The sequence below is a fragment of the Dipodomys spectabilis genome, unplaced genomic scaffold, assembly GCF_019054845.1.
Source record: "Dipodomys spectabilis isolate Male_0828 unplaced genomic scaffold, ASM1905484v1 ptg000219l, whole genome shotgun sequence".
NCBI lineage: Eukaryota > Metazoa > Chordata > Mammalia > Rodentia > Heteromyidae > Dipodomys > Dipodomys spectabilis.
In genome coordinates this window covers 5833050-5854830 of record NW_024870896.1, presented here as the reverse complement: position 1 = coordinate 5854830, position 21781 = coordinate 5833050, and the positions used below count along the sequence as shown (strand labels likewise).

At 53.3% G+C, this 21781-nt stretch overlaps 1 protein-coding gene across 1 annotated transcript in view; it reads right to left on the bottom strand.

Moving 5' to 3' along the window:
- Positions 1 to 2485: 2485 nt before the first annotated feature.
- The window catches only part of Otud7a (OTU deubiquitinase 7A), a 174461-nt gene continuing 155165 nt past the window's right edge, over positions 2486 to 21781 (bottom strand). Inside the window, exons 7-14 of the mRNA XM_042697420.1 lie at positions 20881 to 20982; positions 16596 to 16723; positions 15545 to 15657; positions 14031 to 14158; positions 13053 to 13202; positions 6630 to 6744; positions 6095 to 6179; positions 2486 to 4012 (exon numbers count right to left, since the gene is read on the bottom strand). Of these exons, the coding sequence (XP_042553354.1) occupies positions 2486 to 4012; positions 6095 to 6179; positions 6630 to 6744; positions 13053 to 13202; positions 14031 to 14158; positions 15545 to 15657; positions 16596 to 16723; positions 20881 to 20982 (2348 nt within the window). The remainder of the gene's footprint in view (positions 4013 to 6094; positions 6180 to 6629; positions 6745 to 13052; positions 13203 to 14030; positions 14159 to 15544; positions 15658 to 16595; positions 16724 to 20880; positions 20983 to 21781) is intronic.

The following is a 21781-nucleotide window of genomic DNA, read 5'->3' as shown; positions in this document are numbered from 1 at the left end:
GGTGCTGTGGCTCTTAAGTGGAAGAATGCTAGCCTTGAGCAAAAATGCTCCGGGACAGTGCCCAGGCCCTGAGTTCAAGCCCCAGGACAAAAACAAAACAAAAATCTGTCCAGCTGGTGCTGGTGGCTCATGCCTGTAATCCTAACTACTCAGGAGGCTGAGATCTGAAGATGGTGGATGGAAGACAGCCACTGCACACACATTCCAGAGCCTCTTATCTCTAGTTAACCACTGAAAAAGCCAGATGTGGAGCTGTGGCTCAGGTGGTAGAGTGTTAGCCTTGAGCAAAAAAAATCCAAGTAACAACATCAAAAGCCCCTTAGGAACAGTATCTAGGCCGTGAGTTCAAGCCCTAGCATTGTCTCACACACACACATCAAAAGAACCAGTCCAAATACAGCTGCCACAGATCCTCTTGATGAGAGATGTTTTCTAAACGACTTTTTCCCCTTTAGTAACAACTCCCCCCCACCAAAAAAGACCCCCCACTGGTCCTAATTAGGGATATGAATATTAGCAATCATCACACATCGAAACTATCTTGTTTGGCACGAGAAGTACAACCTTGAAACTATTTCTTCAAGATTCCATTCCACACATAATTTTCATTGAAGAACCCACGTAAGCAAAACTCGATTCAATTATGGCACACTCCCCGGGCTGTGCAATAGTGACCATCCACAGCAAAAACAAACACCACCACAAAGAGGAATTACACAAGGAGATAATCAGTTATTTTATTATAGTTTGCCAAGTAAGTAAAAAAAAAAATCCCCTCCCCATCTTTTTTTTTTTTTTTTTTTTAAAGTTTTAAACTTTTTTGCTTTTGCTGCTCTTTATGTTGGAAAGGGGGGTGGGGAGGAGGGAGAGGAAGCCTTCTTTCCGGAGAGCCCGGCTCAGTTCAGCTGGGTGAAAGAGAGGACCCACTTCCTGAATTCTCTGAGGATACGCGGACCCGACGGAAGCCAGGCGCCTTCTCCTTTCTGAGGATTTCAGGGGGCACTGATCTAAAGGTGTGCCAGCATCCTCCCCTCTTCCCTTAGGGAGGCGGGACGGGTCCGCGTGGTTCTTGGCCAAGGTTGGGAGTCTCCAGAGGTAATTGGTAGGAAGAGGCTGAATATTGCTGTTCAAAACAAGGGAGCTAAGGACACAGTCTCTGGTTTTGATTTTCCTCAGGAAGTGTAGGAGGCACCAAAAACAAAAACAAAAAAACAAAAACAACAAAACAGTGACCAGGCTGCCCCCCTTCCCTGGGGTGGGGGAGCCGGAGGGCCGCGACTCCCTGCCCGGTGGAGGCGACCCCCCTCGTTCGCAGGGAGCCCCTTTACCTGGCTGAACCCAGATGTGGTGGAGGTGGGGTGACTTCCTTCCTTCAGCCCTTAACTTTTGGAAATTTGGGGTGTGTGTGTGTGGCCCCGGCCAGGTTCAAAGCTGCCTAGTGGGGGCTCAGGCCCTTTTCTCTGCTGGGGTTGGGGGGGGTGTCCATGTGATTCCACTCCCTACGGGGGAGCCCCTAGCCGACACGGGTCCACTGTGGGGTGTCTTGGCAGGAGGAATGGGGGCAGGGTGGCGTGTTTGCTCCCCGGGGTGGGGGTGGGGGTGCCCATCCGCATCAGGAGTTGCAAACTTGGCTCTGGCCCCCCCCCCCCCGTGTCGCTTTGGAAACCGGGTGGGCGGCCTCCGCCTCACCACGCCCTGCGAGGTAGGTTGTCCGGTGCCTGCTCTACCACGGCTGGGATGGCAGTGTGTGAATGGGGTTCGAGCCGGGGGTGGGGGTGCTCTGTGTGTGGGGCAAGGGAGGTTTTATTTATTTTTTTGCTTATGGAATGAAGTGGTGTCATCCTAAAGGGCCACAGTGCGCACGCGCGCGTCCTGCCCGGTTCAGGTGTCTGTCTGTCTGTCTGGACGTCCGAGGTGTGTGCGTGTGTGTGGGGGGGGGGGACACAGCTGGCAGAGGCTCCGCCCCAGCCGGAGCCGCGCTTGCGCGTTGGGGCCTCCCCACCCTCCCCCGCTGGGTGCTAACCAAAACGCACGCGTGGGGATCGCTGTCTGGCAGAGGTCGGAAGAAGAAGAAAAGGAAAGAAGAAGGAAAAAAAAAGGGAAAAAAATAAAAGCATGTAAAACACTCCCTTCTAAAAACAAAGGGCTGCGAATTTCTTTATTTTTCTCGTATAGAGGAACAAAAATACTCTTGCAATGGCTGTTGAGTTTCCACAGGTACGAGGCAGATGCTAGGCTAGCAAACCCACTTTCCAACAGTATGACTTATTTCCTATCCGTCTACTACCTGAGTGGCGTCAGTGTAGGTTCAGGCACCATTAGGAACGTTTACCAAACACGTACACGGGGCACTGACAAGGAGGAGGCGCCGGCCTTTTCGGTGGACCTGGGCATGTAAAAAAGACACACCGACAGAATGGGGGGTGGGGAGGGGGGGAGAAAAGAAAGAGAGGGGGGGGGGATCGTGGCGGGGGGGGGGGGGCGCTCAGGGCCGGGCCCCGCGCGTCTCGCGCCGGCGCCGCAGCTCCTCGCGGTAGCAGTAGGAGCAGTAGTGCTCGGTCTCCGCGCGCCCGTAGAACGCGCAGTTCTCGCGCTGGCACCGCCGCTGCGCCGGCCCGGGCCCCGCGCGGCCTCCGCACTCACCGTTCGAGCGCGCGGCCGGCGCGTCGGCGTCGGCGAACTCCAGGCCCTCGCGCCCGGCGCCGAAACCGTTGGTGTAGGTCTGCGACTTGTGATCGGTCGTCCCTGGGCCGGTCCCGGTCACGCCGGGGAGGGTGCCCGGCACGGCGCGCGCCAGCGACTCCACCGTGTTGACGGTGCGCAGGGTGGTGGTGGTGGCGGCGGCGGAGGCGGCGCGCGCCGGGCTGTAGCTCTGCGACGACAGCGATCGGTTCTGTTGCGGGTACGTGGCGCACGGCCGCAGCGCGCCCACCGCCGGGGCGCACGCCTCGTCCCGCGCGCCCGCGGCCTGCACGTGGATGACGCTCTGGCGCGCGGGCGCCGGGGGGCTGCGGCCGGGGAGGGGTCCGCTGGCGCCCGCCCGCCGGTGGCCGCCCCCCGGGGAGGCCACGCCCCCGCCCGCCGCCGCCCGCGCCGCCCGCGCGCCCCCGGGACTCGGGCGCTCTTTGAGTTTGAGCACCAGCTGCGTGGGTTGCGCGGCCGGCGGGCCCGGCGACGCGCGCTCCGCGGCCGGCGCGCTCTCGGCCTCCGGCTTGCGCGGCGCCCGCTTGGCGGTGGAGGTGACCGGGGTGGTGGCGGCGGCGGTGACGGTGGCGGCGGTGGTGACGGTGGTGGCGGCGGCGGCGGCGGCAGCGGCGGCGGCGGCCGCCGTGGCGGCGTCGCGGCGCCGCTGCTCCTGCTCGGCGCTGAAGCGCTCTTGCGCGCTGGTTAGGTAGTAGCCGATCATCTCCTCGTGGAACTGGTGCCGGTGGCTGGTGAGCAGCAGCCCGGCGAAGATGAACTTGCGCTCGCCCTGCATGGCGGCGCGGAGGATGTTGAGGCTGAGCTTCACGTCTGTGCTGTACTTCCACGCGTCGCCCCGCGGCCCGCCGCCCTTGTCGGCCGGCGACGCGCCCGCCGCCTTGTCCGTGGGCGACGGCGTGGTCTTCTCCGACGGCGACGTGCTCGCCGACGCGCCCGACTCCTCCTTGCTGCCTTTGCGCGACTTGCTCTTCTTCTCCTTGGCGCGCTCCGCCGCGTCGCCGTTCTTGCCGTTGGCCGAGTTGGCGCGGCCCATCTTGCCGTGCACCAGGCCGCCCAGGCCGCCCATGTTCTTCTTGAGCTTGATGCCCAGCGTCTTGCTGAAACTGCCCAGCTTGTTGGCCACGGAGTCCGCGCGGGTCTTGTCCTTGTCCTTGCGCTGCTTCTCCTTCTCCTTGTCCTTCCCGTTCTTGCCGTTATTGCTGTTGGAGTTGCTGCACACCGAGTCGCGATCCGAGTCCAGCGAGTCGGCCAGGGACTGCACGTCCTCCCCCGCCGACGCCGTCGGGGACTCCGGCTGGGCCAGGGGAGCCTGGGGGAGGAGGGGAGGAAGGGCAAGGGGGGAACGGGGTTAGCTGTCCCCACGCGGGCCCGGGTAGTGTGTGGGTCTGTGTGTGGGTGTGGGAGCCCCCAGAGGGGGAGCGGGGCGGTGGTGCGTGGCACGGGAGCCCGCGGGTCCCCGTCCCGCTGCCCGAGCCGGGCCGCGGGGCCTGCGGCCGCCCGCCGAGCGCGCCGGCGCCGACCCTCGCCGACAGCGCCATCTAGCGGCCGAGCCCGGGCTGCGCTCACTTGACCTCTGACTCTGCCATTCGGAGCCTGGGGAAGCACGGGCCGAGCGCCCCCGGCGCCTCGGTACAGTGGAGAGGGCAGCAGGACCCGCCTCTGGCTTTCCACCCTTGGCCGTGCTGTGTGCGTGGCCCCACTTTGAGACTAAGGGATGGTGAGCCACTCCAGGGGTTCCGATCTCCGTTTGGGAACACCGAGTGCTAAGTTGGGGGGCTCGGCGGGAAAACTGGAGGCGTGGGGGTGGGGTGGGGTGAAGCCGCACCAGGTAAGGACCACGCCCGGGTGGAGGACACCCGCTGATGGGGACCAGCCAATCAGAAGAGGGCAAGGCCTCGTGGAGCGCGGCCGGGGCCAATCAGCGCGGGGCGGAGGTGGGAGGCGGCCTCACCCCCTCGCGGGCCGAGATTCCTTCCTGCCCACCGCGGCGCGGCTGGGCCCGAGGGTCAGGCCGCCAGCCCGGCTTGTCTGACACCTCGAAGGAGCGGAGGGGGACAGTTTGCGGGGAGGAGGCCTGGGGAGGGGCCGGTGGGAGGCAGCGATGCTCCCTGGGGGCCGGCGGGGCCCTCGCCAGGGTGGGCTGCTGAGAACTCTCCATTTGGCCTGGCCAAGGGTCCGGCTCGCTGCAGCGCGGACCTGGGTCCAGCTGCTCTTAGATCCAGGGCTGCCCACGCCTCGTGCCAGGGCCGGGAAGGAGCATCCTGGCACACCGGAGTGCTCCAGGCATTCAGTTGTATTCCAGTCCATTCCTCTGTGTGTGTGTGTGTGTGTGTGTGTGTGTGGTGCGCACCGGGGGCTTGAACTCAGGGCCTAGGCGCTGTCCCTGAGCTTTTCTGGCTCTAGCACTCTACCCCTTGGGAACCACAGTTCCACTCCCGGCTTTTTTTTGGTGGCGAATTGGAGATGAGAGCCCCACAGGCTCCTCGTGGACTTCGCTGCCTAGGCTGGCTTCGATCCTCCATCCTCAGCCCCCGAGGAGCTAGGATTACAGGTGTGAGCCACCAGTGCCCAGCCTTGGGCCACCTCGGAGGCGGGCTCACACCTGTGCCCTTGGCAGCTGCGGGTGGGAACCCCGTGGGGCCTGATGGCTCCCGGGTGAGGGGGGCAGGGGGGAGGGGGAGGGCAGTGCGTGCTCTGAGCAGGCGGCGCAGACACCCCGGCCCCGGCGGCGCCCCGCCCGGCCTGGCTTTGGAAGCCGGTGTCTGGGGAGGGGATTATTTGCCAGCACGCCTTACAGATCCCTCTCCCTGGGAGTTCCCCGCGGAGATGACACACGCAACAGGTCGGTACTTAAAAACGTGAGTCACCCTCTGCGTGGGGTTGGGGAGCAGCGCCCACCCCGCAGGGGGCAGCCTCCTGGGGTAGGCAGGTGGGCCGCGGGGAGCGCGCTGCCCCGGCCGGGCCGGGCGCGGGTGGGGGCGCCGCAGGCTGGCGCTCTTGGATGCCGGGCTGTGCCAAGGGACCCCCCCCCCCCCCCCGTCTATAATGAGTTCCCCTCTGCCGCAGCACACCGTGTTCCGATGCCAGCAGAGATAGTTGGGTGGTGTGACTTGCCTGCGGGGTGTTTTCGGGGTGGGCGTGTTGATTCCCACCCTTCGGTAGGAGAGCACGAAAACATAATCCCCTGGCTACGCGCGCCCCGGGTTCCCACCGCTGTCCCCAGCCAGGGCCGGGGGCGCTGGCCACGCCCGGACTTGGGGCGTCTTTGCCGGGCAGCCAGATGGTGTGGGTGTGGGGGGGGGGACGGGGGCGCGGGGAGCCCCGCGGACGGCGCACCGTGGCCAGGCCGGCGCTGGGCCTGGGGTCGGGGGTGGGCGCACGCGAGTCTCACCCGGGTCTCCGAGGGGATCCGGACCCACGTCACGTTCATGTAGCTGTGGAGAAGGTTCAGCTTGGCTTCTAGCGACAGGATGAAGCTGATGTAAGAGAAGACTGAGTGAAAAGGCCGGAGCTGGCCCCCGGACGGACGCACGGACGGACAGACAGCGGGCGCAAGGAAGGACAGGGCGGCCTTCTCCGGGGGAGCGCCGGGCCGCCCGCCCCCTCCCCCTCCTCTAACTCCTTCCCCTCCTCCCTTCCCCCTTCTCTTCCTCCCCCGGTCCTCCCCGGCCTCTCTCCTCCCCCTCCCCCTGTCCTCTCCCTCCCCTCCCCCTCCCCTCCCCCTGTCCTCCCCCTCCCCCTGTCCTCTCCCTCCCCTTCCCCTCCCCTCCCCCTATCCTCTCCCTCCCCCTGTCCTCTCCCTCCCCCTGTCCTCCTCCTCCCCTCCCCTGTCCTCCCCCTCCCCCGTCCTCTCCCTCCCCCTGTCCTCCCTCCCCTCCCCTCCCCTGCCCCCCCCCAGGGCGCGGGGACGGGCGGGCGGCTCTTACTGCGCCAGCCTGGCGTTGTCGTTGTCGTCTTTCCCCCACTCCCAGTCCTTCCCCGGGTCCACGGCGAAGTGCAGCGGTAGCAGCTTGTGTTCCGAGTCCGTCAGGGGGATCACGGCTGCAAGAGAGGAGACACGCGTGGCGCCCAGGGCCAGCTGGGAGCGGGGGTGGCTCGGATGGAGGACCGGTGTCCCCGGGAGACAGGCGGAGTGGAGCGCGGGGGAGCTGGAGCTGGAGACCACAGGCTTCCCAAGTGGTAGTTACAACGGGGAGCTTTTTTATTTTTTTGCTCAGGGCTGGTTGCTCTGCACCCCCCCCTCCAGCCTTTTGCTGGTTAACCGGAGATGAAAGTCTCATGGATTCCTCCCCCCCCCCCCACCTTTGAACTGCCATCCTCAGGTCTCAGCCTCTGGGGTAGCTAGGATTCCAGGTGAGAGCCACCAGCCCCGTGCTAGAACTGCGATGATATCTCCAAGAGCAGTTGGAGGCTTCATCTGGACCCTGGGTATCTTTGGATCTGCTGGAGGGCGGGCGCCCTTCTAGGCATCTGCCTCTGTTATTTCTAAGGGGTGTGTGTGTGTGTGCTACACTGGGCCCGAGCACTTTGCCCCCTGTGCGTGGCCTGCTCCCCTGCCCAGGGCGTCAGTGCCTGGGAACTAGGCAGCCACCCGCCAAGAGGAAACTCAGCGGTGCTGGGAACAGATCAGCGGTTTAACCAACACGTCCAAAAACCAGGGAAGGAAGGGAAAACAAGAGGCAAGGGAGGTGTCCTGCAGGTGTCTGCTAGGAGCTCCTGAGCTGATGTAGGACCCAGAAAGGGGGCGGGCAGGGTCCCTAATATCTGCTGGACTTCTTCTAAGGACGCTGTCAGGAGTCAGCAGGAAGAAGAACCAATACAGCGTCCTTCTTGGGGGCCTCCACCCTCCCTCCTGACAGGGAGAACTCCCAATACTGGCTTGTCTGCTAAGAAAACTGAACATTTGACTCAATGCTGCCCTCTAGTGTCACTCAAGAGAAATAGCACAAATGACCTTTCCCTCCCCCATTCTCACCCCAAATGAGGTCAGCCAGAGCAGTGCAGGATCTGGTTGGGGGAGGCTCTGCCTTGATGTGTCCACTCTTCTGGGATGGACACACCCAGAGAAGCCTGCAGGGCCAGCTCAGGGGCCGGCTGCCCTGGGGGTGATGTCCAGGAGTCTGTCCCGTGGTTCCACAAGTCACTACACAAGCATGGATGGCTGGGCCTGGCTTCCCACCCGGGAGTCGGGGTGGGTGAGGCAGAGGCTTTTCTTCCCTGTTCACTGTGGCCCACGTGCTAGATCAGCACAGCTCCCTGAAGTCTGCAAGGACTACTCTGAGAGTCCCAGCTGAAGACCCAAGAATTAACATTCCAAATACCCATCTTGTCACTCTGAAAACAATCAGGCAGTGTTAGACAGTAATAATCTGTTGGAGGCAGTTCTTGGGGGGGGGGCAGTGTGTGTATTTCAGGTCTGGCTGTCAACCTCCTTCGGGGGTTGAGCTATGACTGCACCCTCCTGCCCCCTGCGCCCTGGCATCTGTACCCAGGGACTGTGACGTGGGAAGGTGGTGGGGCGTGGCTAGGGCTGAGGATACTCGCCCCTCCTCCCTTCTCCATCTGTGCTGCCTAGAGAAGGTGGCGACAAGGCCACATGCGTGGGTCTTGGATCCCTGAGGGGAGAGGAGCTGCCTGTCAGCCGGGAACACTGGTAACAGACTTTTATCTGCGTTAGAGCCCAACCTCTTCTGTATGAAGTAATGATCTGTTCCCGTTTTGATTTGTTCCCGATAAACTAGGCCATCTCCACACCCCCATCTTCCTCACCTTCCTGTTCAAGGGGCTCAGGGGAATTCTGATCCTCAGTTGCTGTGCTGGAACCGAGGTGCTGCTGGTCTCAGCAACCAGGAGGTGGTGAAATACCTTCAGGTGCTAGTGCCTGCCACCTCCAGGGGTCCCCGCTACCTCTCAGGCCCTGGGCAAGATGCTAGAGGTATCTGTTGGAAACTGGTTACACTCAGGAGATAAAACCAAAGCTTTCTGGGCTGGGAAGGTGGCTCAGTGGCAGAGTGCTTGCCTCACATGCATGAGGCCCTGGGTTCGATTCCTCAGCACCACATAAGCAGAAAAAGCTGGAAGTGGCTCAAATGGTAGAGTGCTAGCCTTGAGCTGAAGAGCTGAGGGACAGCGCCCAGGCCCAGAGTTCAGGCCCCATGACCAACAGAGCTTTCTTAGCTGGGTGCTGGGGCCTCACTCCTGTAATCCTAGCTACTCACAAGATCTACTGAGATCTAAGGATTGAGTTTCGAAGCCAGCCTAGATAGGAAAGTCTGTGAGAATCTTATCTCTAATTAATTACTAAAAAGCCAGAAGTGGATGTGAGGTTCAAGTGGTAGTGCTCTAATCTTGAGCAAAAAAGCTCAGGGACAGTGCCCAGGCCCTTAGTTCAGGCCCCAGGACAGACAGACAGACAGAAACACACACACACACACACACACCACCACCACCACCACCACCACCACCAACAACAACAAAAAACCACAAAGAGCCGGATACTAGTGGCTCATGCCTGTAATCCTAGTGACTCAGGAGGCTAAAATTTGAAGATCGCAGTTCAAAGCCAGCTGGGGTAGGAAAGTCTGTGTAATTCTTATCTCCAATGAACCACCAGAAAACTGGAAGTGGTGCTGTGGCTCACAGTGATAAAGTGCTAGCCTAGAGCAAAAAAGCTCAGGAACAGTGCCCAGGGTGGGAGTTCAAGCCCCATGTTGACAAAAAACAAACACTCTCCCCCCCAAAGCCTTCTAATCTCTGCAGAGGGCAAGCTGTTTGCCAGTTGGAGGGCTCCAAGGACCTGTACTAGGGAGGATGCATGCTAGGGAGACCCCCAAAACAGGCTTTCCTCATGAGTACTGATTTCACTGAGCATTTCTGTCATTCAGGGTGCAAGGTGAAAATCCCCATTGGAAACCTGGCCTCACCCAGGGAGAGGTATAGCCAAGTGGCAGACTGCCCTCTGGTGGCAGCTATTAAGAATAGCAGATGCTTTCAAGAGTTTTGTTTCTTTTCTTTCTTTTTCTTTTCTTTTTTGGTCTCTCTGGTATCTTTTCGCCCTGGAAACATATAGGCACAATTTCAACCTAGCTTGAACATAGTCTGAATACTTATTTTCTGAAGAAGAAGGAGCGTTTTTGTGTAAGACATAAAAAGCCATGTCACCATTACAAGGCAAATTCACAGCTTGTCTTAAACAGACCAGAGAGCAGAGGCTCCAACATAATTCAGCTAGCTCAAAAATCTAAGGACAAGCAGATGCTTTCAAGGAGAGACAGACATGAGCTTAAGGGGGTGGGGTGGGGAACTCAGCTAGAGGTCTGGAGGAAGAATTCAGCTAAAATAGCTGAACTTGTAAAGGAAGAATGTGGGCCAGTTAGACAATATAGACCCTGGCGAGTTAAGACATAAGAAACTTGCATGCTCTGACCCTGGGCCTCACCTGCTGTTCACAAAGAAGATGGACAAGAACTCTATGAGAGTGTCTCTCAGGTTCTTGTCCTCTGCATTAAGGAAGGAAAGCTTCTGGGGCAGAGGTTGAGCTACAGGCACCAAGTTCATTGGGACAGTGTTCTCTTACTGCTCTGATGAAGCACATCTGTCTGTCTTAGACAGGTGTAGTATCTCTATGCCTTAGGAAGGATGACATCCTGCAGCTGTCTTGACTAGACTGATTCATACCTGGACACTAAAAGCCAAATAATAGGGGTGTGTGTGTGTGTGTGTGTGTGTGTGTGTGTGTGTGAGAGAGAGAGAGAGAGAGAGAGAGAGAGAGAGAGAGAGAGAGAGAGAGAGAGAGAGAGACTTTTCCAGGAGTAAAAGCGATTTACACCTCAGTCTTACTATCTTTTAAGATGGTGACTAGCTTTTAAAACAACAACAACAAAAAACTATGAGGAATAAGAAAGGAAATATATAAAACACAACGCATTGATAAGACACAAAGCAGTGGACAGAATGAACTTCAGATGTGACACAGGTGTTGAAATGATGGGCAGACAATTAAAAATAACCAACAGAGCTGGGCACCAGTGGCTCACGCCTATAATCCTAGCTACTCAGGAGGCTGAGATCTATGGATCGCCATTCGAAGCCAGCCAGGGCGGAAAAGTCTATGAGACTCTTATCTCCAATTAGCCACCAGAAAACCAGAAGTGGTGCTGTGGCTCAAGTGGTAGAGTGCTCGCCTTGAACTGAAGAACTCAGGGAAAGCACCCAGGCTGAGTTCAAGCCCCACAACCAACAACAACAACAACAAAAATCCCGAACAAAAAGTAACCAACTGGTAAGTTAGAAGCTGACAGACAAGGTGGATGCCATGGAGGATTTGATGGTTGGTTGCAGCAGAGAGGGGAAATCTCTTACAAGAGAATCAAATGTGAGAAATGAAAACCTAACACAACAGAGCCTAAGAATGGCTTTGAGGGGTTGATCATTGACTTCCCACAGCTTAGTAAAGAATCTGAACATCAGGATGGGTCAATGGAACTCACCCAAACTGAAATACCAAGAGGAAGAAACAAGAGCTGAGGGCAATGACCAAGAGCCTAAGGTCTGTGTGAATGTAGGCCCAAAGGAAGTGTGAGAAAACAAGACAGGAGAAATGCTCAGATTAAGAATGACCTGCAGCCTGGCGCTGGTGGCTCACCCCTGTCATCCTAGCTACTCAGGAAGCTAAGATCAGAAGATCACGGTTCAAAGCCAGCCCAGCCAAGAAAGTCCATGAGACTCTTATCTCCAATAAACCGCTCAGAAAACTGGAGTGGCTCTGTGGCTGAAGCGGTAGAGCGCTTGCCTTGAGCTGAAGAGCTGAAGGACAATGCCCAGGCCCAGAGTTCAAGCCCCGTGACTGCTAAAAAAAAAAAAAAAAAGGAATAACCTAGGAATTTCCAAAATTACGTAGCTCACATCATGGGTCTAGAAGCTGAGGAAACACCAAATATGTAAAATAACAATAAGACGTCTTTATGCATAGCATCTTAAACCTTGTGAAAACCAAAGACAAATAGAGAACATTGAAGACAGAAAAAAAAGACACATACTGGCAAACAAAGGTAAGTACAAGAGATTGTGTGTGTGTGTGTGTGTGTGTGTGTGTGTGTGTGTGTGTGTGTGTGTGTGGTGTGTGTGGTGTGTGTGAGACAGAAGATACCAGTCTTTTAAGGGATGAAAGCAAAGCCTGCTGATTAAGAATCTTATACTCATCCAAGATAAAAAAGCTTTTATGAAGGAGACATAGAAAGGGTAAATGTTTTCTCTTACATATCCATACATATATATATATATATATATATATATATATATATGTAAGCATATGCAGGGTCATATATATCTATACATATAATTATATACAGCTACAAATGTTAATTTAAGTATGGTATATGCATGTGGGTGAGGATTCTAATAGTGTCACTCCTTTGAACAATTAAGAGTTTGACAAAATGAGTATCAGGAAGCTGGAATATGTGTTGTTGGTGGGAGGGGAGGAGAAGGGAGGGAGGAGATGAACGGAGAGAGGGAAGGTGGGCAAAAATGGTCATAATATTCAATGTACACAGGTGAAATGGTATTAGGAAAATTTGAGGGACTGGGTGGGGCCGGGACATTGATCAAGAAGCATTGTACTCACAAACTCATGCTGAATTCAAACTCCTCTGTACAACTACTTAAAGATAATACGTTAAAAAAAGCTTTCTCAAACAAAAATGAGTAAGTTAATTCCTGTCAACTTACACTAGAGGAAATGTTAAGAAGAAAATTCTTCAGGTAGAAGGATTATGGTATCAGTTGAAACTTAAATGTTACATAATTAAGGATGATGGAAACGGCTGGGTACCAGTGGCTGACAACTGTAATCCCAGCTACTTAAGAGGCTGAGATCTGAGGACCATGGTTCCAAGCCAGCCTGGGCAGAAAAGTCCATGAGACTCTTCTCGTCAATCAACCACCCCAAAGCCAGCAGTGGAGCTGTGGCTCCACCGATAGAGTGCTAGCTGATACCCTCTCCCCAGAACAAACAAAAGGACAAAATACACACTCATGAATACACACCCACATATATGTGAAAGGGAGCAGATAGTGAAGTCTCTCTGAGAGTGGTGGACTCATTTGTTTGGTACTTAGATGAAACCTTGTCGTGGACGCTGTTATTTATAGAGAAAACATTTGCACGCATGTGCGTGCGCACACACACACAGAGTCATTTCATGCAAGACCCACGATTGCTGGGCGTACAGTGTGTACACAGCTGTGCACCTGGAGGCGGTTGGCCAGTCCCACTTCCTGTCCTCCTCCTCTGCCCTTCCCAGGGCCCGGCCCCACCCTGTCCCTGCCTCTCAGGAGCCAGGTTGTACCTTGTTCTCGTTGCTGGTCTCTCTGCTCCATGGACACGAGGGCTGAGAAATGTGCTTGATCGTAGGCCAGGACCAGAGGGGAGCAGTGGCATCGGTTTGGGGGCACCTCCAAGGGCAGGTAGATCCCTCCGAATGGGATGGGTGCAAATGCTGCCGACACAAGTCAGGGGTGAGGGCGTGAGGAGGGACACAGACCATGTGAAGACCAGGGTGGGGGTGTTTCCATGGCGACCTATGCTGGGCTGGCCGACTGCCCTGAGACTCACACAGAGCCCCCTGGTGGGGACAACACTGCCATCCAAGATGGCAGTGCACTGACGGGCATCGATGCCCTACCTGGAAATCTATGATTTCTGGGACCTATGTCTTTCTTAGGATTCACTGAAATGTGTGCCAACAAAACTGTATGTATGCCGGGTGCCGGTGGTTCATGCCTGGGATCCTAGCTACTCAGGAGGCTGAGATAGGATCACAGTTCAAAGCCAGCCTGGGCAGGCAAGTCTGTGAGACTCTTATCTCCAATTAACCACTCAGAAAACTGGAAGTGGCACTGTAGCTCAAGTGGTAGAGCACTAGACTTGAGCTGAAGAGCTCAGGGACAGCACCCAGGCTCAGAGTTCAAGCCCCACAAACGACAAAAAACGACAACGAAACTGCATGTGTGCTGGGTGCTGGTGGTTCAAGCCTATAATCCTAGCTACTCAGGAGGCTGAGATCTGAGGATCATGGGTGTGTGTACATTAGGGGCCCAATCCCTGCAAGGCAGTCCCTGCTCCCACCAGAAGGATAAACGAACGAAAAGCAAAAACAAAGCAGAACAACCCCCCTCCCCCCACTATCCCTCTCCCCAAACCCAACCCATCACTACCACCAAGAAAAAACCCCCAAACGCTTGGAATGATGGGAAAGATGCTCAGTGACCCTCTGGAGCTTAGGCATCACGTGCTGCTAGCTGTTTTCTAAGAGGAACTTTCTTACCTTCTCCTCCTGAGTCCCTCAGCATTGTGTCTGCTACCACGACTATGGGACGTCTTAGTATGTGGGCTAAGACGAACACGTGGAACTCCTCCAGGCTCTCGTACACGGGATCCTCAGAGTTGTCCACACTAGGGAACAAAGCAGAGCAAGGCCATCACTGGTCCAGACCGGGAGGGGAAACACAGAGGACTCTGTAGAGGGTCTGAGCTCCTCTTCCTCAGGATCCTATCTCCACAGTCCTGAGCAGCCATGTCAACCTAGGCCAGTAAACACACCATCTACCTACCCATGGTGAATGCCAAGTCCCAGCTCCCTAGCTCTCTTCTAAGGCAGGATGGACTGGAGAGCGGTGAGGGTGAGGGCCGCCATTATGACGAATCTCTGTACGTAGCTCATCAGAGAGTGTGGCAGTTGGGGCAGGGGTGTTTCTCTGGGGTGTTTAACAAGGGTACAGTGGGGCCTGGCAGGATGGAGTCTCTTCTCCTGCTCATCTCCACGCTATACAGCATAGACTGAAAGCATCAACCCTCAGGACTCCAGGATGCCAGGAGCATTAGAGTCTGACTGGTGGCATCCGTGATCATGAACGCCTGAGGAGTCTTTCAGGAAATGCCCAGATGGAAGGAAAGAGGAGGCCTGGATTTCAATCCTGAGAGGTGGCGGAAGGAAGTGGCTCAGAACGTGAGATCTGTCTATGCAGGCCCTCCCCTGCATGGGTCCTCCTGGCTCCTGCTGGGGCTTAGGGAAAGAGAAGAGAAACTGCACCCACCCTCTCCGGGGATCCTGTCTTCCAGCCCAGGAGACCACGAACATGAATGGAGTTCCTCTGGGAAATGCTGGGCTGCTTTAAGGATCTTTTGTTTTCATTGTGACTTGAAGCCACATTTTTAAATAAATAGGGGAAAACTCAAACCCAGCAGCCAGAGTCTTCACAGCCTGGCGTGTACAATGGCGCTGTGGGCATGAGCAGTCACAGGTCCTCTCCAGTGCATGTGGAGCATGGGCACGCTTGTCCTGAAGTGTGCTGCCACCTTGTTCAGAATGTAACACTTGCTATAAGAACATAGGCCAGTCTCACAGTGTAGCGGGGCACCAGTGGCTCATGCCTGTAATCCCACCGATTCAAGAGGCTGAGGTCTGAGGATTGCAATTTGAAACCAGGTTGGACAGAAATGTTGGTGAGGCTCTTTTACTCCAAATAACCACCAAAAAGTTAGAAGTGAGGCTGTGGTTCAAGTGGTAGAGTGCTAGCCTTGAGTGAAAAAGCTAAGGAACAGTGCCCAGGCCTTGAGTTCAAGTCCCAGTCTGGTGCACATGCGCATACACACACAAACAAAAAAAGAAAATGCTGCAATGCTAATACAAAGGGATGTTTGAAAGCTACAATCTTTCTGTCGTCTATACGTGGCGGGGCGGGGAACCATGTTCTTACAACTCTTCTTTCAACACTGTTCTAGGCTGAAGGTGTCTAAAAGTTTGAGGTGTCCTTTGGGGAGCACAGGGGTAGTACTTACCCCCCTCCAGAGCCTCCGTTCTTGCTGAAGTGCGTCCGTGGCTCGCTGGATGCCAGCTTTAGTAGCTCAGTCCACTCTCGCTCCCATTCCTCTTCTGTGTACACCAGCCCTGACTGACGCAGAGGGAGATGGGCTCAGTGGGGGGGCTGGCACTGCAAGACCTTACCATCCTGTCTCTTTCCCTTCCCAGGTAGTCACAGTGGATCACCCATTAGGACCCAGGATTGATGCATCTATCATTGATGGTTCCCTCCCTTGCTAGGACAGTGTGTTTTCAGAAGCCCCATTGAATTTCAGAATTGTTGTAAGTGTACCCATCCACAGTGGGTCATTTCTGGGGGCAGGGATGAGAGAATATTAGCTTGGGGGCTCAGCTGCAGTATAGTGACCCAACCAATGGGAGAAGCACTGAAGAGAGGTGCACCCAGTAGGGAAAAGAATGAAGCAAATCTATTGGTTTATCCATCCATCCATCCATCCCTCCATCCACCCATCTATCCATTCCTCCACTCATCCATCCATCCACCCACCCACCTACCCACCCATCCATTCATCTGTCCATCCACCCACCCATCCATCCATCTGTCCATCCACCCACCCACCCACCCATCCATCCATCTGTCTATCCACCCATCCATCCATCCAAGCACCTGGCTGGGGGCTGACCAATGAACAGTTTACAGTGGCCAAGTTCAGGCAGAAAGCAAGCAGAACTTCTCCTAAGAAAGTAAAGGGCTAATGCCTACTCTAGTTAGGATGACCAGCATTCTCTCTCAATTGAGCTCACACACCGAGGCTGGGGGGGGGGCCGATGGCTGTCACTGACAGAGACCACCATACAATTCCTAATTACACCAGCATGGGAGGTGTCTACCAAGGCTACGCCATGGCCACGGGACTCCTCTGATATGGGCTTCAGTGGAGGAAGGCCTTGCTCATCTCAGCTGAGGACAGACTGGGATTGAGAGAGAGCCAAGCTCTGGACACCAGGGAGGCCAGAGGCTGCACCTGGTGAGGATTCCGGACTCCAGCCAGGCCAGCGGGCACCAACCTCTTTGTTCTGCTGCGTCTGCTGCCATCTCCACCTCCGCTTCAGGGCTTCCCGCTCAGCGCCCGTCCTCATCATGGTGTACAGAGCTTTCCGCAAAACCAGGTCCCGGTCATGAAAACCCCACATCCCTGCAGCCAGAAGCCATGACAGAAGAGAGAGAGGGGGGGTGGGAGAGGGAAGGGGTTATGAAGAACGGGCAAGTCTGGGCCGGTCGGGCTGGCCTGCTGTATCTGTACACTAACACTGGATAGCAGCGTTAGTGAGCTATTTAGTTCTCATTGCTAGATTGCAATGAGGCAGTGCCTCCCTCTCCTAGCAGAACAATATCGGACAAGACAGCTGCTGCTTCGCTCTGAGACCTGTGGCTACCCACCCTCGCTACGCCAGCTTGCTTTGAGAGATGCTATGCTCTCCGTGCAGGTCTTGTGTCTGGGTGACAGACTGCCTCTGGGGACACGTTGATGACATGCTCTCATGTAATGCTCCACTCCAGGATTGCCACTGGCACCCTGGCTTTCTCCAAGGACTGAGGATCTGGTGCCCGAAGCCCGAAGGCTTCTCAACTCTGAGAAACAGTGCATCTGTGGATAGCTCTGCATACATCTGGACCAGGAGAGGGAGCTTGCCTTTCAGGAAGAGGGTCTCCTTGTGTTGCATACTAAAAAGATAAATAAGTCATCTATGAGTGAATGCTCTGCACAGCTGAGACGTGATCAAGAAATGCAACCAATGGGAGGAGCATTGAAGAGAGGTGCAGCCAATAAGGAAAAGAATGAGGGAAATCCATTCATCCATCATCCATCCACTTATCCACCTATTAATCATCCATTCACTTACACATCAATCTATGCATCTATCATCCATCCATCTATCCACCATCTATCCGCTTACCCAGGCATGCATGAATCCATCCTCTATCCATTTATCCTTGCATCCATCTATCCATCCATCTACGCATCCTACCATGCACCCATCCTCTATCCATTTGCCCATTCATCATCATCCATCCAATTACCCATGCAGCCATCCATCCATCCAGCTTCTATCCATCTATCATCCATCCACTTATCCATCCATCTGTGCATGCATCCATGCATTCATCCAAGGTGCTGGGAATATGCAGAACACACATTGTAAGAGAGTGCGAAGTGAGCCAGCCATTAAATGATCCCATAATATATAGTGTCAGCACCTAAAAGAGAGACAAAGCAGATGAAGACAGAGTGGGTGTATTTGTTAATGGAATGAATGGGTGGAGACACCAGAGCCAAGGAGGGAATGGGTGAAGGAAGGAGCTCAGCTGCCATCTCAAGCGACTGAAAGGTCAGGGACAAGGCTCTGTCTAGAGGGTGGCCCATTTAGCATACTTGAAAAAGGCAAGAGGGAAAGGTAGCTAGAGCCAGGATGGTTGAGATGAGGCAGAGAGGAAACAGAGGATTTCAAGTGAGCTGGGAGGTTCCAGAGGGTGTGACCGGAACTGCGTCCTGTTTGTAGAGGCTCAGGCTGCCAGTGATCCCTAGATGTTCAGTAGCCAAAGATTTCTGTGGGCTGAGTAGCTGCCCAGGCTTTGGTCTTTCTATCTAGGACAGATGGCTTATCCTCAGGCCTCGATCAGCTGCCTTCCGGGACACTCCAGGCACCTGCAGCTCTCTGAACGCAAGTGCCTCTCACATACAGAATCTCCTTGTTTGCCTCAAAGCTTTGCTCCTAGCTCAGTGACAGCAGATGTTCAACAAGCGTGTGGTGACTGGTCAATCCTGGTTCTGTGGAGTTTAGCTAGGCCAACACAAAATGGAAGCAAAGTGAAGGCTGAGTACCCTTTTTTGAAATGCTTGGGGCCAGGTGTTTGGATTTTAGGTTTGTTCAGACTTACGGGTATAGGATCAAAGTCTAAGCGTGAAATACATTTGTTTTATTCTCCCCAAAACATTATACACAGAGCCTGAAGGTAATTTATGTTTTAATAACTGGGTGAATAAAATAATTTTGTGGCACAGATTTCTCTACCTGCAGGATTTAGTTGGCACTCAAAAAAAAGTTGGATTTTGGATTTTCAGATTAGGGTTGCTCCACACGTACTAGGATAAAAAGATCAATGGCGTATGAGCTACACATTAGCACTCTACCACTTTGAGCCAAAGTGCCACTTCCTGTCTTCTGGTTGTTCATTGGAGATGAGTCTCATGGACCTCCCTGGGGTTGGTTTGAACTGCGATCTTTAGATCTCAGCCTCCTGAGTAGCTAGGATGACAGGCGTGAGCCACTGGCACCCATTTCTTTCTATCTTTCTTTTTTTTTTTTTTGTATTCTTACAAAAGGCCCCGACAGCCCTGCTGGGCCAATGGTTCGTGCTCTCCTGCAGATACCAAGGCTGGAAGGAGGCTTTTCCTTCCTAGGCTGGGAGGCCCATCATGCTCCTGGAAAAACACCATCGGGTGTTGCCACAGTGGCACAGGGCCTTTGCCCTCATGTGGTGCTGGTGGGGACAGCGACTCTATATACTGAAGTGTCTCAAGGATAAAGCCATTGCCAAGTCCGAGACTTTGCAACAAGGTTGCTGTTAGACACATATGAGATAGTCCTTCCTTTTATAATCCTTCTCTAGGGTTTGTATAAAAGTAAAATGTATCCAGTCATAGTAGAAATGTTAGTAATCCTAGACATTATGATGATTAACTACTAAAATCATGTTTATTTTTTTTAAAATGAGAATAATAGCATGGAAAATTCTCAATAAAACTTTAAAGTAGCTACATACCATGACAATTATTATCTGTCAATTCCAAGTAAAACTATAGGAGTTGGAGGCAGTTGGTAGAGTGCTAGCCAATAAGCAAAAGTGGCAGGTACTGAGTTCAAGTATCATCTTGGACAAGAAAAAAAGTAAAAGTATATATTGAAAGAAAATTTAAAAAAATTGGATTTTGAGCATGAATACAGTTAAGGATTATAATTGCACTTGAAAAAGTAACAAAAGACCGGAAGGCAACATATCAAATGTTGAAAACAGACAGCACTGAGTACGTAGGATTAATGACTTTTACTTTCTTACCACGGTCAGTGTCCAGCACTTTTGAATGACAATAAGTGAATGTGCTAGTTTTGTCATGGAAAGGAAGCAGCAGAGGGCTGCCTTTGTATTTCTCTTCACTGCAGCCAGGCCCATGCAAATTTCCCTTGTTTCTGGTCTCCAGTCTCCTCTGGGCCTGACCCTGCCTGACCCTGATGCATTTTCCTCCAAACCCTTTTGGGTCTCATCTCAGCCTACCTCTTGTTGAATGGGCTTCACTACAGATCTAAGCAGAGGTCTGGACCTGGTCTGCTCACAGTGCCCCTTAAAGCTACATTTACTTGGGGAAGTGAGGTTGACCAATAAGAAACTACACTTTCCTTTGAGTGACAAAGACTGTCCTCCAGGACTGATGAGGCACAGCTGGCCTGATACCTGGGCCTCTGGTACAAATCCAGATTTGCTATCAAAATAGATGCAGCCTTATGCATGTAAGGCTGGGCCTACCAAAGATGACTGATTTCCGGAAGGTCACTATGACCTTGGTCTCTCTTTATATCGCCAAATACTGTCATCCACACCAATCAATTCTTATCAAAATCTTAGCAAGATTTTCTGCAGAAAGGATTATTAATAATAATCTGGAAGTGTATACATCAGATAAGCAGAAAGAAAAGCATTCATACCCCTTAGATGGGTAGTGAATATACTTAAAAAAACATTAAAGTTACCTGGTGGAATGGCTATTTATGATCCAAAAGCTCACATCTCTGATGGGAAGGTTGGGGATGTATCTTATGTATATTTTGACTGTGTCAAGTCTCCTGGGATTTACCCAAGTGGTACCTATACCACTCTATGCATTAATTTATGTTCATTGTAGACTGCTCTCAATTTGGTAACCCCATAACCAACCAGCCTTGCTCAACCTGATTTTTAATGCACTATTGATTCCTGCCTCTCTCCTTTGTATAGTTTCCCTGCCTGGAATATTCTTTTCTCTTTTCAACTTTTTCAAGTCTTACTAAAGATTCTGCCTCCTCCAGGAAGTCCTGTTTGATGCTGTAGACGACTGTCTCTAATTCCCATTTGTTTGGCTCCTGCTCACGGGCTGTATCTATCAAGACAGGGATTTTCTCATGTGAATTCAGTCAGATGCTTGACCAGAAGGGCCACGACTGTAGGCTCTATTCCAGAGGACAGTGACACTGGGACTCGACTAGCCTGTGGCTGTATTTGAAGCCCTGCCACGCTCTGCTGTGCCGTGACGCTTACCCAGTGAAGCGGCATGTAAAAGGCAGTTCCCGTCCCCTGTCGTGGCCAAAGGAAGAAGCCGTTTACAGCTTGTGCACACAGTGGACCACCAGTTCAGGCGACCTGGAACAGAAGCTCACTTTAGAACAGCAGCCCAGAAAAGGCAGGGACCAGGTGTGTGTTCTGCTCCATTGTGGCACCCATCAGCGAATGCCAATGCGGAGGCTACGCTTTCTCAAGTAAAACAAAGATCACAAGGATGGGCAAATTCAGGAGGCCTTCTTTTGCATCTTGAGTTTTCTAAATTGTATCTGACAGAAACGACATTTGCAACATTGTCTGTATATCTCAAAGTCTGTAGAGTAAATATTTAAGATAACTGTATTATGAGGAGCAAAAAGACAGGTAAATGTCCACACCAGGCGATTTTAATGAGGTAGATCTAGGTAATATGATATCTAGAACTGCCATTCAAAGTGCTACATGAAAGTTAACACCCCCAAACCAGTTTTAGCAGGATTTCATTGGACACACGTGCAAACCAAGCACTTGGGAGGCTAAGGTAAGAGGATTGAGAGTTTAAGGCAAGTCTAGACTACATAGCAATAACCCTGTTTCAAATAAAACAAAACAGAACAAGGTGGCCCCACAACGCCATCCAATATCCTCAAGAAAATAGTATTATCTACTATCAAAACGAGATGAAAAGGGTACAAATATATATATATATATATCTCACGGATTTGCTGCCCAATTCTTAACAAAATGTAAACAACTAGCATGCAGCAATATATACAAGTAATAATACACCATGACATAGTGGGATATATTCCAGGGATGAGAGGTTGGCTCCACATTTGAAATTGAGTCAATTAAAATAACTCATCCTACTGATGAACTGCAGCAGGGAAAAAAATCACCT